General features: G+C 52.2%; 6 protein-coding genes across 6 annotated transcripts; 5 read left to right on the top strand and 1 right to left on the bottom strand.

Moving 5' to 3' along the window:
- Positions 1 to 1,302: 1,302 nt before the first annotated feature.
- NECHADRAFT_46920 (uncharacterized protein) lies at positions 1,303 to 2,606 on the bottom strand (the record flags this gene model as incomplete). The annotated part of the gene is made up of 2 exons (XM_003048694.1): positions 1,303 to 1,991; positions 2,045 to 2,606. 2 exons carry the CDS (start codon positions 2,604 to 2,606, stop codon positions 1,303 to 1,305), a joined length of 1,251 nt encoding a protein of 416 aa, XP_003048740.1.
- Positions 2,607 to 3,920: 1,314 nt separating this feature from the next.
- Positions 3,921 to 5,187, top strand: NECHADRAFT_46967 (uncharacterized protein; the record flags this gene model as incomplete). Its single annotated transcript, XM_003048882.1, has 4 exons — positions 3,921 to 3,979; positions 4,042 to 4,064; positions 4,121 to 4,263; positions 4,327 to 5,187. 4 exons carry the CDS (start codon positions 3,921 to 3,923, stop codon positions 5,185 to 5,187), a joined length of 1,086 nt encoding a protein of 361 aa, XP_003048928.1.
- Positions 5,188 to 8,211: 3,024 nt separating this feature from the next.
- NECHADRAFT_8467 (uncharacterized protein) lies at positions 8,212 to 8,943 on the top strand (the record flags this gene model as incomplete). Its single annotated transcript, XM_003048881.1, has 2 exons — positions 8,212 to 8,856; positions 8,911 to 8,943. Coding segments are annotated over 2 exons (678 nt in total), but the record flags the coding sequence as incomplete, so codon positions are not given.
- Positions 8,944 to 10,191: 1,248 nt separating this feature from the next.
- Positions 10,192 to 11,389, top strand: NECHADRAFT_25209 (uncharacterized protein; the record flags this gene model as incomplete). The annotated part of the gene is made up of 2 exons (XM_003048880.1): positions 10,192 to 11,124; positions 11,195 to 11,389. Coding segments are annotated over 2 exons (1,128 nt in total), but the record flags the coding sequence as incomplete, so codon positions are not given.
- A 503-nt stretch (positions 11,390 to 11,892) lies between these two features.
- On the top strand, positions 11,893 to 13,842 carry NECHADRAFT_23236 (uncharacterized protein; the record flags this gene model as incomplete). The annotated part of the gene is made up of 3 exons (XM_003048879.1): positions 11,893 to 12,025; positions 12,453 to 13,306; positions 13,399 to 13,842. Coding segments are annotated over 3 exons (1,431 nt in total), but the record flags the coding sequence as incomplete, so codon positions are not given.
- Positions 13,843 to 14,843: 1,001 nt separating this feature from the next.
- Positions 14,844 to 15,824, top strand: NECHADRAFT_71039 (uncharacterized protein). The gene has a single exon (XM_003048878.1). It carries the CDS (start codon positions 14,861 to 14,863, stop codon positions 15,677 to 15,679), a length of 819 nt encoding a protein of 272 aa, XP_003048924.1. The 5' UTR covers positions 14,844 to 14,860; the 3' UTR covers positions 15,680 to 15,824.
- Positions 15,825 to 15,916: the final 92 nt, after the last annotated feature.

The following is a 15,916-nucleotide window of genomic DNA, read 5'->3' as shown; positions in this document are numbered from 1 at the left end:
AATTGCTCCCATCATGACAACAAGTATCACGAAGGAAATTATGAAGAGAGTGTGAAATTCAGCAAGTTAGTAGAGTAGGAAGCCCTTCCCAGTCTTGGTATTGGATGTCCTAAAAGTGTCCTGGTCTAATGGTGGTAGCAAAAGAGGAGAAGGTTGGTTCAGAAACTTAGGTTTCAGCGTGCTGATGAGCCTGGTGGGCCGAAAAGCCCATTCTCTCAAAGTGCCGACTTGTGAATGGATTTGCTGGTGTGTCTTATGCTGAGTAGCAATCAGGTTTAGGGTACAGGCGGCAGTGATCCAGTGGCCCTTATCCTTAAGAATCTTTAAGGTCGCCTTCTTTTATCTTGCCCTGTCGTGTCTCGCGGGAATTTATTGAACAAGGCTCGTCCCAATGTGTTTCCCCTGCGGTCACTGATCTTTCCACCACCCAAGATCACCAAAGGGGTCCTAGTGGTAACTTCTCACAACTCTCTAGCTCCAACTGTCATCTTGGTCTCTCCATGTCCTTCCCGCGCTCGTCGTAGGGAGTCTCTCGTTCGTCCTCCAAGGTACTTGCATTTCATGTTTCAGATCCCGTTGCCCACATGGCCGAAGAGGAGGCCAAGTGCCATCGCTGTGTGGTGGTGACTCGTCAGGAACAATAGCAAGGCTTCTACGACCATCCATCAAACCTCACCATCGACCGGGGCATTGAGGATACACTGGGGGCGCCTGCGTGTGGGGCTCAGGAGGGCTGGCTGTTCCCACATTCATTACATGGGAAGGACAAGCTAGAGAAGCATCTCCAGACAGGCAAGATGCAGGCAATTACCTATTTCCAATATTCAAGTCAAGGTAACCGAATCACGCTTGTTGACGAGGAGCTCTGCGAACCCATGACGGGAGTGCCCGCGCCAAGAAGTACCGCGACCGTATCATTCGACGTGCTGCCCTTCGGTCGGTGATGAGAGAGCTCGCAGATGAGCAATCGAAGAACCTGACGGTCGATGAGACAACGTTGCGGTTGGAGCAGCTGCAATCAATGAGCCGTGAGTTCAACCCCCGAAAGGAACGAGTCTGTGCTGACGACAGGTTGATGATTCTTACCTAAAATACTACGATAATTATCCTTTGTTTTACTCATTCTTAGATTATTTTAACATAAAGTGATAGAGAGATACCCATAAGAGTTCACTAAGCATAGCCTGTCTTTCTGCCAAACGCTCAGTGGATGCGTGCCAACCATCTACTCCAGTACGCATAAGTCATGCTTCAACGCTTCTATATTCCCTTCCTATTCTATGTATCTATGAAGACTCGCTCCTAGATCTTGGGAGCCGCGCTCAAAAAACCCTCAACAACAGCAGTAATCAACCGGTTGGCAATAGCCTGGATAGGTGGCAGTCTAAGATCTCCCTCCTTGTATCCCTCAGGGGCAGCCTCTCCCAAGGGACTCGTCCCCGTCTCAAGAGCTTTGCGGACCTCCTCGATCTCAAACCACTTTGCCACCTCCAGTTCCTTGTCGTTCAGGGTAATCTTCTCGCCCTCTCCGGGAAGCGCCTGAGCAATGGCACCGATCATCAGACTCGCGGGGTACGGCCACGGCTGACTCGAGTGAATAACAACCCGTCCAACACGAACACCACTCTCCTCCCAAACCTCTCGGCGCACAGATTCCTCGATAGATTCACCAGGCTCGAGGAAACCAGCAAGAGTGCTATACCAGTAAGGGGGCCAACGCTTCTGGCGTCCAAGCAAGAGTCGTTTACCGTCTGCGGAGACAACGGCAGCGATCATGGTGGGATCGGTTCTGGGGAAGCAAACGTTGGAGACGCCGTGGCGTGTGGGACAGTCAGCTCGAGGCTCCCCGCTGTCGCCGCCCTTGCGGTCCGTTGAGGGGCAGACTCGCTTGTAACCAGCATGAACAGAGAGGTTTGGCTGTCCACAGCCGGCGCAGAAGGGGTTCCGGGCGTTCCAGTCAACAATAGACCTTGCCTGGGCGTACAGGGCGGCTGCAGGAACGTTAACAACTGTGTAATACACAGGGTAATCGGAGGTGGCTTACCAGCGTCGGGGTTATGGGACATTGCACGGGGGTTCTTGTCAAGCGAGAGACCCTTGCCCTCCTTGTCCGCCAAGAAGCTCGTCGCCTTTTCGGCATGGGTTCCCTTGGGGGTGATGTCAACAGCAAAGTAAGGGTGGCCCTTGATATCACCGTGATCTCCGGAAGCGATATGATCAGTCTCATTTTCTCCTTCTAACATGCCAAGGAATACGATAAGAGGCTTGGTCTGAGCCGAGTCGAACGCTTGAATAGCCTCATCCTCAGTGAGACCAAACGGGTCCGGGCCGACCAGCGACTGAACCTCGTCAAATGTGAGATATGCGAGCTTCTTCTTGTCCACGACAAGAGGGTTCAGGTCGTTGAGAGCCAAGTACCGGGCGGTGGGGCTCACGGCAGCCTTCCGCAGGAACGCAGCATCAGCGCGGAGGAATGAATAGCGGTTGATGCGGCCACCGGCATAGTAGTTGACAACCTCTTTTCCGAAGCGGCGAGTCAGCATCGAGTCGTCGTCTTGGAGAGCTGCAATGATGGGCAGCTCGGACAGCGGGGCGTCTGCTGGCATTGGACGTGGGATAGATGGCTTGCGCGGAGGCGCTGGGATGGATTTGTAATGCGTGTAACGTAAAGGTGTTGATAGTTGGAGGTGCCCAGTGAGAGTTGTGTGAAGGGTAAAGTTGTGAATGAATATCGACACTCAACTTGAGTCTATCTTTCAACGCGGGCAATGACTTTGTGATGGTGTTTGCAGCAAAAGAGGCGAGATTTTAAAAACGGTCGTCGGATTGTACTCCGAAGTACCCGTACTCAAATCTAGGGTCCGCTCGTTGTTTGGGATCCATTGTGGGCCAGCGGTGAGGGGAGGTTACAGCTCCGTACCTACCTGTTGCTTACAGACAACCCAACCCACGTTGCGTTGCGGCGAAAGCGGGATGAATTGCGGAGCGGGATGAAGCTTGAGTGATGAGTCAGTTTCTTGATATGGTCTGCATCGTGATTGGTTTCTTTGTTGCTTTTGTTCCATCCAGAGTTGGAGGCTGTAACAGTCTTGTAAGCCGGGGAACCTGAAGCCCTGGGTGATCGTCATGATGCCGTCCAATTGCCTCATTCACATTGTTTGATCTCACAAGCGTTGTTTTCAACACAGCCAACAAGTCTCAGGTTGAATGCAAAGAAATTGCTTGCCCAGCTTTGGGTTTGCTTCCCTTGTCAATCTATTCAACAGCTTCAATTGGTCAAACTGATAACTCAAGCCTTCCTGGGACAGCATGGATGCATTGGCCGTTCAAAGGCCCCAAGACGGACAGGCCCAGATCTGCATCTCCCGCCCGCCGGGCCACTCCGCGGTGCCCCGGGCACACCGAGGTCCCCTGGAAAAAATCCTTCTTCAGCACATGCTCCAGGCGAGTCGGCCAAGTCCAGGGCATGTCGCTAGTGCATGCTTCCCCCGCATTCTTTCCAGGTGCGGTGACGTCTGCGCCGCTACCTTGGAACTATATTTGGTGGCACGTGGACCATCCATTTTCTGGAAGGAGGCTCCTGCTGTGTCGCGACTGGAGAAAAAAAAAATTTGGCACCTGCACCCGCAAACGAACGTGCGTGCGTGCGATTGTGGAAAAAGTCTTTCATTCTCTTTCCGAGTCACACCCCCCAAACATTTCTTCTCTCCCTTTAAAACCTACTTCGACGTCAACTTCAACTACGCCTTACATCGGTTGGATCTTTTTTGAGCTGCGAATGCACTGGGACGACAGAGTACGATAGCAAACGACCTCATCGATCGGCCCGGCTGGACGTGTTTGCTGCAAGCTAGGGTGCCGCTGCAGCTGCAGAGCTCTGCGATCCTTCGCCCAGGGTTATCATGACTTGGTTCAGCACCATGACGCCTCCCACTCAGATCCTCAACCTCGATGTTGAAGCCATCTCGGGCATTTGTGGGTTAGTATATTCCGTCCTTTTGTTCTCAATCGATGCAGTAGCTGACTCGGCCTTCTCTGCAGCTCCATCTCCATCGCCTGTTGGGGTAAGTCTTGCGCCTCCCTTCATACCATCTCGAGCAAAGCTGACTCCCTCGCCCAGTTGTTGTCTTCTCTCCCCAAATCATCCAGAATTTCCAACGTAGCAGCGCCGATGCCCTTTCCATTCAATTCATCATCGTCTGGCTACTTGGCGATGTCTTCAATATTCTTGGTGCTGTCCTGCAGGGCGTCTTGCCGACCATGGTACGATTTCGCGTTTTTTGCCCCCTCACCCAAACGCCAATTGCTCACCCATCTGCTCTCTAGATCATTCTCGCCATCTACTATACGATCGCCGATCTCGTCCTCCTCGGCCAGTGCTTTTACTATCGCGGATTCACCTGGCGCGACCCTCCGGCCCACACTCCGAAACCGGCCAACCCAGCCCCGGGCGAACCCAATGAGCGCACTGGTCTACTGTCAAACGGGTATCATCACCACGAGCGCCGAGGCTCAGACTGGTCGGGCCTGTCTCCAGCTGTTCCGCATATCGCTGAAGATGCCACTCCGCAAGAACCCACTGTCCTTCAAACCCTGGTCTGGAATTCCATCATCGTCATGATGGTCATCGCAGCCGGCATTCTTGGTTGGTTCCTCGGCCAAAAGGCCTCTGGCGACAAGGACAATACTGGTGGCGAAAAACAGGACTCTTTGGAGTTCAATCTTCTTGGTCAGATCTTTGGATATCTCTGCACTGTCGCCTATATCGCTTCTCGCCTTCCTCAGCTCATCCTCAACTGGCGGCGCAAGACGACTGATGGGCTTAGCATGCTCTTCTTCCTCTTTGCCTGCCTCGGAAACATCACCTACGTCCTCTCCATCTTCGCCTACGAGCCCAAGTGCAAGCACGAACACTGCAAGCCCGGCGAGGCCAGCCACATTTATGGACGATACATCCTTGTCAACCTCAGCTGGCTCGCTGGCAGCCTTGTCACTCTGTTCCTCGATCTCGGCGTCTTTGCCCAGTACTTCATGTACAGCAACCCCGAGAGTAATAGCATTGATGGTCGCCAAAGGCGCAACAACCCCATTGAAGACGAAGAAGAGTACGACGACGATCAGAGCATTGACGAGGATCGCTGGGACCAACGCCCATTGCTTCAGAGGGGCGACTCTGTCTACCCCTGATTCTTATCACACTCTGAAGTCTACGCCTCAGACGGCAGTTTCTTGTTTTGCTTCTACTTTCTTTTTGTTATCATCTCTTTCTCTTAAACGTTTCTAGGGTATGTAAAGAACGGGAATATGAAAGGCGTTCGCTACCGCGAGGTAAAATAAAAACGGGAAAATCTGCGCCGAGTTTGGGTTTGGTTACTCGGAGGAGTTTGCAAGATGCGTATTGCTTTCTGAAAATCATTAGTCATAGGTTAGAGTTCATTATAGGTACGAAAAAGAAGATACCGATTATTGCGCATGGAAAGATGTTTGGTCATGGTGCTGCTTTGAGGTTGATGCAGAAGATGAAAGAAACATGTGAAGTTGGTGTGATTCTTGGCTTGGTCGATAGAGTCAGGAGGACAAGCACAAGCATCATTATTGAAGATGTAGCAAAGGCACATGTACTTAATCATCCATTGGGGTGCCGTGGATCCTGTATGATACATGGGAATAGAAGTTCGTGGATGTTTAGAATGAGACAAAAAAGCCTTCACGAAAGGAAAATACATAAAGAGACTTCAGAAGAACTAGGCTTCGAATTAGATCAGTTTGTATTTTATTTTATTTTATTTTATGACCCTTGTTAGACGACGAAGGACAGAAGAATGAGTGAACTCCAACCAAGGCCAATGGCCGGTCCAAAGGGCAGTTACCAGGGGACTGGGGCACCAAACAAGCACAAAGGGCATCTCAAGACGTCCTCTAGCTCTTTATCATGGTTTGCTTTATGCGATGAGCTCACAACACCACCCTGGACAGGTCATGATGTCCCGGCCCGAGCCGAGGGGGTAGTCCAACCAAGGTGCAAAAGAGAACCACACTACAAAAAGATATCACATCTTAAAGCATAAACATACAACAGCGGGGATTCGCTGGTCGTCACCGACCCAACTACTAATCCGCCCCTCACCGGCTTATCTATGGGAGAGCGGACGGGATCCCGAGTTCTCCGGTGGGTATGGTCGTATGTGCTAGACTTCAGTTTCACTTAGGCATATATTCGCGATGAGAGCATAGAGACGCGCCTCTATGGACATGAGGTGGACTCTGCCAAGAAATTGACCGATTTATGGACTTGCTAGCGCTCAATTTCAATTCGTCAAGTCACCCTTGCAGAGTTTCGACTTCCTCCTCGAGGTAGTCAAGGGCCAGGAAATGGCATCTGTGGACTTGTCGGTTCGCCGCAAGATGCCCACCCGCTGGAGCGAGTAACAACACAGCACCAAACGAGAAATCAACGTAAATCATGCCAAACATTTGCTTCTTCCTTCTTGTGTTGGTCATGGCATACAGTCGACGGCATATGTTTGGGTGGAGAGCCTCATGGAAGCGAGACAAGCATCAAGTGAAGAATCCTCATTCACATGAAGCTAACAGCCTCAAGATAAGCCATGGCCCATAATGCGGAGCCAAAGCCCCGTTCAATCTCAATGCTCTGACGAGGCGGACTAGCAGTTCATGTGTTTCTTCTCGTTGATGAAGGGTTTTCTCTTTATGCTGATGTGGTACCCTAGAGGACTGAGATAACTGTCTACAAAGCCGACATAATGGGCCAATATTGGACTCTGTGTGGAAATACATGCTTCAGTCATGGTTATTCTTCAAGCTTGAGTATGTATACATGTCAATTGGTCATCGTTCTGGCCTTTTTCTTGACTGCTGGTTTCTACGTATCACGACGCAGCAAAGCAAGAATTCTTGGACGAGATGTACAGGATCCCGTCTCACAGTTCTCATTACTCAATCTAAACAAACAGTATCCAGAAAATTGGATCCTTACTCCGTAATGAAAATCCATATCCACCAACAGGAGAAAACTCTGCTTGCGACGTCGTAACTCGAACCCTCACAGTGGAGGTCCAATCTCTCTTGGAGGAGGTTGGGAGGGCTCGACGGCTTACATAACCCACCCCACCAAAAACGCACTAGCGCATTTTTGGCCCAGGAGCCTCAGCTATAAAATCTCTTCCTCCCGACGACCTTTCCTGGTTTTCTTTTCTCTTCAGTCATCATTGGGGTAATACTTCACCGTCATGTGAAATATTACTTTAATACGGCGGCTCCGCGCAAGCGGCTTGCTGTGGGTTAGTGTCTCTCCTCAGTCTCTCTCCCACCGTTCCCGGCCACCAAGAAGAAATGTGAACACTCTTTCCTATTCAGCCGCAGGAGACCTCTAAGGTACTGTGACTGTGGGGTGGTCTCGACATACCATATCTCCAGATTTGGTTTCTACGTAGATTGTAATGTCGCGAAGAACGACACTCCTTTCTCTGCTTCGTGATTATTTCAACGGTTATCCTGTCGACGTTTGACGCGACATGGAAAATTCACCAACCATCGTGGGGCGCTAGAATTTTCTTGTGCCAAGCCCGCGGCTAGGTTGCGCATGAAGCCTTGGTCACGACCAGAATGCTTGCTCGACTTGTTCCTCAACTCATCGTTCATCGAGCTCGATTGCGGCGATCCTGTAATATTGCGTCTTTGCTGCCGGACCTCATATCGGACCTCAAGTCTTTGAGCGACGTCGGAGAACCCTGATGCTGCGCTCTGGCTGTCCAGGTGCTTCTCTGGAGAGCACAGACAACGAGAGGCGCTTGGAGGCTCACGTCGTTGGCGGCACCATAGCCTAGCGTCATGAATCCAAGCAGAAATTTTACCCGTCCTCAGGTCAAATCCATTTACACGCTCCGTGATTCGAACCGCGCATCTACGGACCATGAACCCCCGACCATCTCCGTGATCTGATATCTCGGGTCAATGGCCCAAGCCCGCCGTAGTCACGTGAAGTTAAAGAAGGTCGGGGAATCCGGCGGCGTGCACGGACCAACTGGGCGGGTGGCTCCCAAAATTTTCTGAGCCGGCATCATTGAGGAGGGACTCCCCCGAGCTTCGGATAAGAAACCTTGCGACTCTTCAACGCCCGCCGATTGTGCCCCCTCCAATTCTCCATCGCACGCGCCGTGTCCTCGCATCCCCGATCCTCCATCCGCAGTCATGGCTTCTCTCTGGAACGCCTTCACGGGCGGCAACAAGCCTCCTCACTCTCAGCAGCAACAGCAGCAGCACCAGCCTCAGACGACACAAGAACCCGCGCATCTCTCCTTCGATCCCACCGAGGGACAAGGCGTCGAGTCATTTTTGCAGAGCTCTGCCTTTGCCGACCCCTCACAACTACACCCTCTCGCCGGCCTCAACAGAGACACCCTCGAATACATCTCCCTCGAAGACTCAGCCCTGTCCGAACTGCCCGGTGGCCAATCAGTTCTGCCCTCGCGCGGCTTCACAGACGACCTGTGTTACGGTACCGGCGTCACATACCTGGCTGGTCTGGGTATTGGAGGTGCTTGGGGTCTGCAGGAGGGTCTCAGGAGGTCACCCGGTCAGCCTCCTAAGTTGCGATTGAACGCTGTTCTCAACTCGGTCACTAGGCGGGGTCCTTTCTTGGGTAACTCGCTTGGTGTTGTCGCCATTATCTACAACTGTATCAACTCCCTGATTGGTAGCCTGCGCGGAAAGCACGACGCCGGCAACACTGTCCTGGCTGGTGCGCTGAGTGGTATGCTCTTCAAGAGCACTCGTGGTATTCGACCTATGATGATCTCTGGTGGTATTGTGGCTTCTGTCGCCGCTGGTTGGGCTGTAAGTACAACGCTGGAACCATTGCTTGGCGTCTCGTTTCTAATGATCATCTAGGTTGTGCGACGAAGCTTCTTCCCCATCCCAGAGCCTATTCCCGCACCCACCGAGGAGCTGACTCTGTAATTACGTTATGACATCTTTATTTGCCGCTGGCGCCGGGCCGGTTTGACGGTTAGTTCTAATTGCGGACACGCGGATGGGAGGAAAGAAATCCATCTATTGGAAAAAGGGAGAGGAGGCCGCGGGCCGGAGACGGGACACGGGGCAGCGTTTCCCTTGTATATGCTGGGGATACAGCGTTGGGTGGAGTTTGGTAGCATGGTTAACGGACATCTCTCCTCCCATGGGTTTAACAACTGTACATTACATGAGGTTCGGTCAGCGAGCATTAGACCAACGGGGGCTGGCGTCTGGTCCTTGATGAAAAGAATGGATGGTTTCAACGTTTTACATGACACACCCTGCATGGACTTCGGTAGTAGAGCATGAGGCCGGTTAGTGGAATTGAGAAGCAAACGGATTGATGCAGTCATCCAATAACACTTCATGCACGGAGTGAGGAGCGCACTCAGGGCACCAACTTAAACATCTATGTCTGGCTAAGGCTACCATCTATCCTAATCAAAACATATAAGTATATCTTGCTAACTTTTTTATAATCTTAGAAGAAAAGAGGCAATAAAGTTATACTTAAGACTTAAAAAAAAGTATTTCCTTCCTTCTCTTTTTAAACTTCTTAAACAAAAGATATATAAAATAGACATGCCCATTATCAGACAGGCCCCTAAACTTAGGCAGATACCCTTCAGGAATTCACTCAAGCGCGTTTGGAGCTGCTCGGGCCGTGACAGTGCGTTGGCAGTGCGATTCCACACCTGCCTCCTGCCGTGATAGTGACTGCAGCGTTTGTTTGTCTGCCGTTTGCCATCCCAACAAGTTCAAAAAGCATCGCCTTCACCCTTTATTCCTATTAAGTAGCAATCGCGCTATTGCCGCCTCTTTCTCTGTCAATTTATTGAAACGAACTGGACGCTGTCGATACCCCTATCCGCTTACACCACCAACATGGATACAAACGACAAGACGACCAACGCAGGATCGCGCTCGAACAAGTTTCGACCTCCTGATGCAGCCCCTGGCCCAACTCGTGCAGATCGAGGTTCTACTTCACGGAAGGCTCGAAAGACTCGGCCGTCGGATGCTGTTGATACTGAGACTACACCCACAAATGCAGATACACCGAACCCACCACCCACGAAGGACTCGAAACGACCACAGAAAGCGCCCAAGACAGGAGACCAACAAACTCCGAAAGGTGGTAGCAGCAACAACAACAGCAGCGTCAACGTCAAAAAGCTCGCCGAAGAGATGATCCTGTATCGCCTGGACCACTGGAGAGCGAGGGCCGCGGTCGTTTACACCACCGGTCAGAGAGATGCAACTCCCCTCTGGAGCCCCCAATGGGCAGGCGTTGTCCCCCAACAAAAAGGCTGTAGCTTGTTTGATGGGTTTGACCGCACCTGGTTCATCCCCTTTGATGTCGCCACGCCGCTTCCAGAGGACAAGCAACACATTGCGGACGATCTCGAACGACGGGGCAAGGAAATGAAGGAGATTTTCGAGTCCAAGAGAGAGTATATCCTACCTCGGCTGCAGGTTGTCCTGGAACAGGAGATCAAGACCAAGTGTCAAAACCAGTGGGATCAGAACTGGGATAAGAAGGACTTGCCGCCGATGGAATGGTCTGACGTAAGGCACAAGTACGGCATCACGGAACAAGTCAATCTGGTGGCCAAAGGTCGTTTGGCCGATGGAAGAGCACTACTGCCAGGGTACTATACAGTCATCGTCCTCGACCTTGCCGTCGACGGCAAAATGCTTTTTCAACGAGTCAATATGCCGCCCGACATCACTCTACAGGGCTTTCTATCACGACTCGAAAGCTGGTCTGTCTCCAAAAGCGAGGACGATGGGCGTCTTTTAGACTTGGTACGCACCAAGCTGGAGAGGGTCTTGCTGCGCGGTACTACGGCGGCGATACAGAAGGCTCAAAACTTGCTCGACCAACTGAACAAACCTGCCTTCAAGGTGGATTGCGAAGGAAGCGAGATGGATACTTGGGTCTTCAAATTGAATCACAACGTCAACTACTACATCCGTCCAGCGCAGGGGCCGGCCGATATCAGGCGCTGGAAAGGGCTCAAAGAGGCGTCCTTTGACGAATTCGTCCAGGGGGTTCGTGCAGGAAAGCATCCAGTTGTTGTCCGAGTGAGTCTAGACCTCTTGCAAACGATCCTGTTTGTGGCTGTCTATTGTATCTGTGCTAACATGTGTACAGCCCTGGAAGATTCGACTACGACGCATGTGGCCCGACATCGACGAACTTGACGATGGACTCCCGCCTGAAACCGCTCCTGGCGAACCAGAATTGTCGTTGGAGCAGCTTGACCTCGTCGATGAGCTCCTAGCGCAGCATAGCGATCAAGAAAGGCAGCAAGGGAGGCGGTTTATCCAGGCATTAGAAAGGGTCCGGAAGCCATTGGAATGAACAGATGTCGGACATGAATAGGGGGAACTGGACATTGTCGAGATCAGGACGGCATCGAGCCTCCCGCCTAAGGACGACGAAGCGACCTTTAAACGTGAAGAAATTGAAGGAAGCCAGAAAGGTGGGAGAGGGGAATGGGTTTGATTGTGCGGGACTGTTTGGGAGAGGTTGGACGTCGCCGTGTGCCAGTGTAGAACTGGTTGTCGAATGTAGAGGGTCTGTGATGGATGTCGGGCAACTTTTCATGTTGAAAACACAACAAGTTAATCATTGTTAGATGTATTACTCTTGAAAGAGGTTTTGGTACTCCTGGGGATAATTTGGTTGGTGCCAATAGACACTGACGACCCGTTTCTCCTCTGCTCGGGATCGGACCGCCAAGGTTCACACTCCATCTTTTCAACTTCAATTTCCACAGCAGCGCTTCAGAGAGACGCGACGACATTTGCAATTACCGCAGGCCAACCGATTCTAGAACATCCTCGAAAATGTGCCTTCCTTGCTTTCCGTGGACTTGGACCAAATACGAGGATCCCTACGACAACCTGGCCAACGCTCCGGAGCAGTCGGTCTGGGTGCACGACGGACAGAGCTGGGAGCTACAGAAAGTGGTGAGCATGAGTTTTTTTTCTTCTTTTACTGCAATGTTTTGTTGTTATTCACTTGCCATTTGTTTATTATTGCGGCTTGTGGGAGTTGCCTCGGTGAATGCTGGAGCGCTTCCGTGATGGATCCATTGCAAATGTGAACTGTGCCGGCTGGCTGCCAGCTGTGAAGCAGTGAAGAATACATTACAAGGCCTGCTTTTCCTAGCGAAAGCACAGTTGTTTTTCTCTCGGACTCGATTTGAGTGGCACTTGGACGGCCAAGAGCACTCGAGTCCCTTGGCCTTCTCTCGAGTTTGACCCCTGAGGCATTGGAACCCGAAAACTTTCTCTCCTCCTACATCGCGGCCTCGAGGCTACAATTTCGAGCCTCACGAGGGGCCTGATTCACGGCCTTTGCCAACGACAAAGATCCACCTTCTCCGAAGAGACTCGAGCATAAGAGAGTGCAACCATGGCCGCGGCAGGCACCAACGACACCAAATCTCCAAAGGCACCTCCTCGCCGACCTCCAAAGACCCCCGAAGCTCGCCAGGTGCACTTTGAGACTCCGGGAATCCTCAAGGGTCAAAACATCACGGGATACACGACTGCTAGTTCGCCCAGCGGAGGATTCAACGCCAACACTGTCACCGGTTCTTCCAAGGCAGCGCCGCCCAAGACTCCTCCTGCAGTCACGGCGAGCGAAGATAACCAGCCCACGAGCTTCCCTGCGCTCGGTGTCGCGGCCAACAGCCAGCTGCAGTGGCATACAAGTGCCAACCCTACGCAGAGCCTCCGCCACCAGCTGCCGACCGGTCCCGGTGGTTTCATCTCCCCTCCCCCTCAGCAGGCGGCAGCGTATTTTTCTCTCCCTCAGCAACATCATCCTCAAATTCATCCCGCATCCTACATCAACACGCCCGCAGGCCACAACACAGTCACCTACATCGGCGTCGGACCCCCAAGCAGCAACACCATGGGCGATTATCAGAATGCCGCTCCGCCTACCAACGGCGTCCACTTCCAGCCTCCCGTCCCCGACACCACGTTCGGGCCCATGCAGCATGTTTACGTGCCTCGCTTTGATGGGGGACTCGCTGGTGTTCAAGTCGGTCTTCCTGCTCCTGCTTCTGCTCTTGCCTCTGTTCCTGTTCCCGTTCCCATTCCTGCTCATTTTGTTTCTGCCCCCGCCCCCATCACCACCGCTGCATGCACTACCGTGGTGCTGCCAAAGACGTTTTATCTGAATGGCTACACCTATTATGCAAGTGGTCTTGTTGAATCTTCCCCTCATTGTTGCTCTTTGGATCAAGTGGTTCACCCAGCATCGCCAAGTGGTCTAGCAGTCCGCGCTTCTCTTTCTCTTCGCTTGGCAGTCTTGATCAACACTTGCTAACGTCTCTACAGCAGCCAGTCGTTGGTGCCATGGCTCCCCAGCCTGGTATCCATGCTAGCTATGTCGTTCATCAGCAGCCCTACCTCGTCCAGCAGCCGGCCATGGGTCAGCAGCAGCCTGTCCTCATGCATGCTCCTCAGCAGCACTATGTGCCCCAGGTTCAGCACGTCGCAGGCGCTGTCCCAGCGGTCGGCATGGCGGGTGGGGTTGCTGCCATGCACGGCGCAGTCCCCATCATTGCAGGTAATTCTGGCCACATCCCCGATGTCACTGGTATCGGCCGCACTGCTGGCGAGGAGCAGCTCCGCCAGATCCAGTTCGCGCACGAGAACAGGCTCTACGAGCCCCAGGACTTCAAGCCCGCTGATGATGACCCTTCCCGTTTCTACTATGTTCGTGAAGTTGACGGGAACTGGACCCAGCGCAACCGATTTACCATTGATCACATGGGTGATTGCCGCTGGTACGTGACCGACGAGGGTTGGTTCTATGCCGTTCGCCTGCCTAGCTAGATGGCAAACCCTGTGAGTATCCGTGTTGTGCTGGTGGTGGCATGGAGCTGATGCCAATCGCAGACGTACCCGATACGAAGGACCGTCCCTACTGGCGCGCACCTATAGAATATCTGTGAGGTTCACAACTCCGGTGTCGAGGGTTTGTGCTGACTCTGGCCAGTCGACTCTCGTTCGGCATATACCTGATGGAGCAGCCTTATTCACGGTTGATACTCGTTCTTTTTGGTGTCTCTCAAGTATGTGGACTCGACCTTTGTCATGCAACAGCAACTGACCTTTGCTGACAGAAACCCTACCTATTTGCATTCAAAGACCCTTGTCTCGGCTATCCTCAACTTCGATCGGATCCTACCTGGAAGACGTACTCATCCACACTCGTGGTTGAAATGAAGCATGAGGGATGCTGGACTTGAGGTCAATGGTTCTGAGATAGTGGCATGGGATTGTGGAAGGACCTTGATTGTTGAGATAGGTGGACATGGAACTTGCATCGCATCGCCTCTTGCGCGATGATGTCTCTGAGATGAAAACTTTTTGGAATACTGCACTTATTGTGCTGTATTAATCCTACCGTTATGACCCTAATCGGATTCCCCGATATCATGGATCTAAGTTGCTATGTTAACGATGCAATTGCCCAAGTCACATTCATCACATGTCGTCGGATGCGGCATGCAACCTTGAGGTTAAAATTTTCGACCAAAATAAAGTCCACATTAAGACGTAAAATTGTGTGAAAAATGAAGCATTATTTATGTCTACCAATCTTGATTACGTGCTTCGAATACCCCAGCCACTTCCCCAGCTTTTTGTTCGAGCTTGGCGTTCTCAAGCTGTTACAGCCTCGGTAATTGCATCATCCCACCAGTGGCTATCAGATCATCATTCAACCTCACTTCATCCGCAGTGTCTATTTCATTTCATCTTTAACTCAATCAATTGGCAGATACCCGAAACCATGCTTCTCATTGGCCTCACAGGCTCGATTGCCACCGGCAAATCGACAGTCTCATCGATACTGGCTGGTGAGCCGTTCAAGCTCCCAACCGTGGATGCCGACATCCTGGCACGCAAGGTCGTGGAACCCGGTACTCGCGGATACAATGCCATCGTGAAGCACTTTGGACCTACAACACCTGATCTCCTGGTTGAGCCTTCGGAGGACATGCCCGAGAATGGCCCCGATGGCAAGGGCAGACCACTGAACAGACCGGCCCTGGGACGCCGCGTGTTTGGCGACACCGAGGAGCGCAAGAAGGACAGGGCAGTTCTTAATGGGATCGTGCACCCAGCTGTGCGGTGGGAGATGTTCAAGATGGTTGTCGGGTGTTACTTCCGGGGTCATTGGGCGGTTGTGCTCGACATCCCCCTCCTCTTCGAGAGTGGCCTCGATAGGTTCTGCGGCGTGGCTGCTGTCGTGGCAGTCCGTGACCCAGCCATCCAAATGCAACGACTACGCGCACGCGACCCGCATCTCAGCGCTGAAGATGCAGAGAACCGGGTTCGCAGCCAGACCGACGTGAGAGAGAAGGCCCGCCGGTGCGAGGAGCGAGGAGAAGGCAAGGGTGTGGTTCTCTGGAACGACGGGACGAAAGAGGAGCTGAGGGAGCAGCTGGACAAGGCGATTGGGTCGCTGAGGAGGACGAGTCCGGATTGGTGGTCATGGTTCCTGCTTGGCTGTCCTCCGCTGGCTGTTGCTGTTGCGGCGTGGAGGTTTTGGCAGAATATTATTATTAATGAGGAGTGGGAGGAGAAGAAGTTGAAGCACAAGTTGTGAATGATGGTTCTCAGCGTTAGCGAGGAGGCAGAAATGGAAGGAAGGATGAATTCACCCAGCTTCGCTCCTTCCTCTCTCAACTCCACCTTTCATCTATCTACCAACAATATCTAGATCCTCTTTTACATCTCTCATCTTCATCGCCAACTCAAACCTTTGCCAACTTCATTCCATCTAAGCAGCTGACCCCATCATCAGGGAGTTGGCCACTTGGGCTCGACTTGTCCCTGGCAGCTG

This window comes from Fusarium vanettenii (genome assembly GCF_000151355.1).
Source record: "Fusarium vanettenii 77-13-4 chromosome 8 genomic scaffold NECHAsca_10_chr8_2_0, whole genome shotgun sequence".
Lineage (NCBI taxonomy): Eukaryota > Fungi > Ascomycota > Sordariomycetes > Hypocreales > Nectriaceae > Fusarium > Fusarium vanettenii.
This window is presented reverse-complemented; position numbering and strand designations above follow the sequence as displayed.

Coding starts and splice junctions, on each gene's coding strand:
- NECHADRAFT_71039 (XM_003048878.1), top strand. CDS start 14,861: ATGCTTCTCATTGGCCTCACAGGCTCGATTGCCACCGGCAAATCGACA.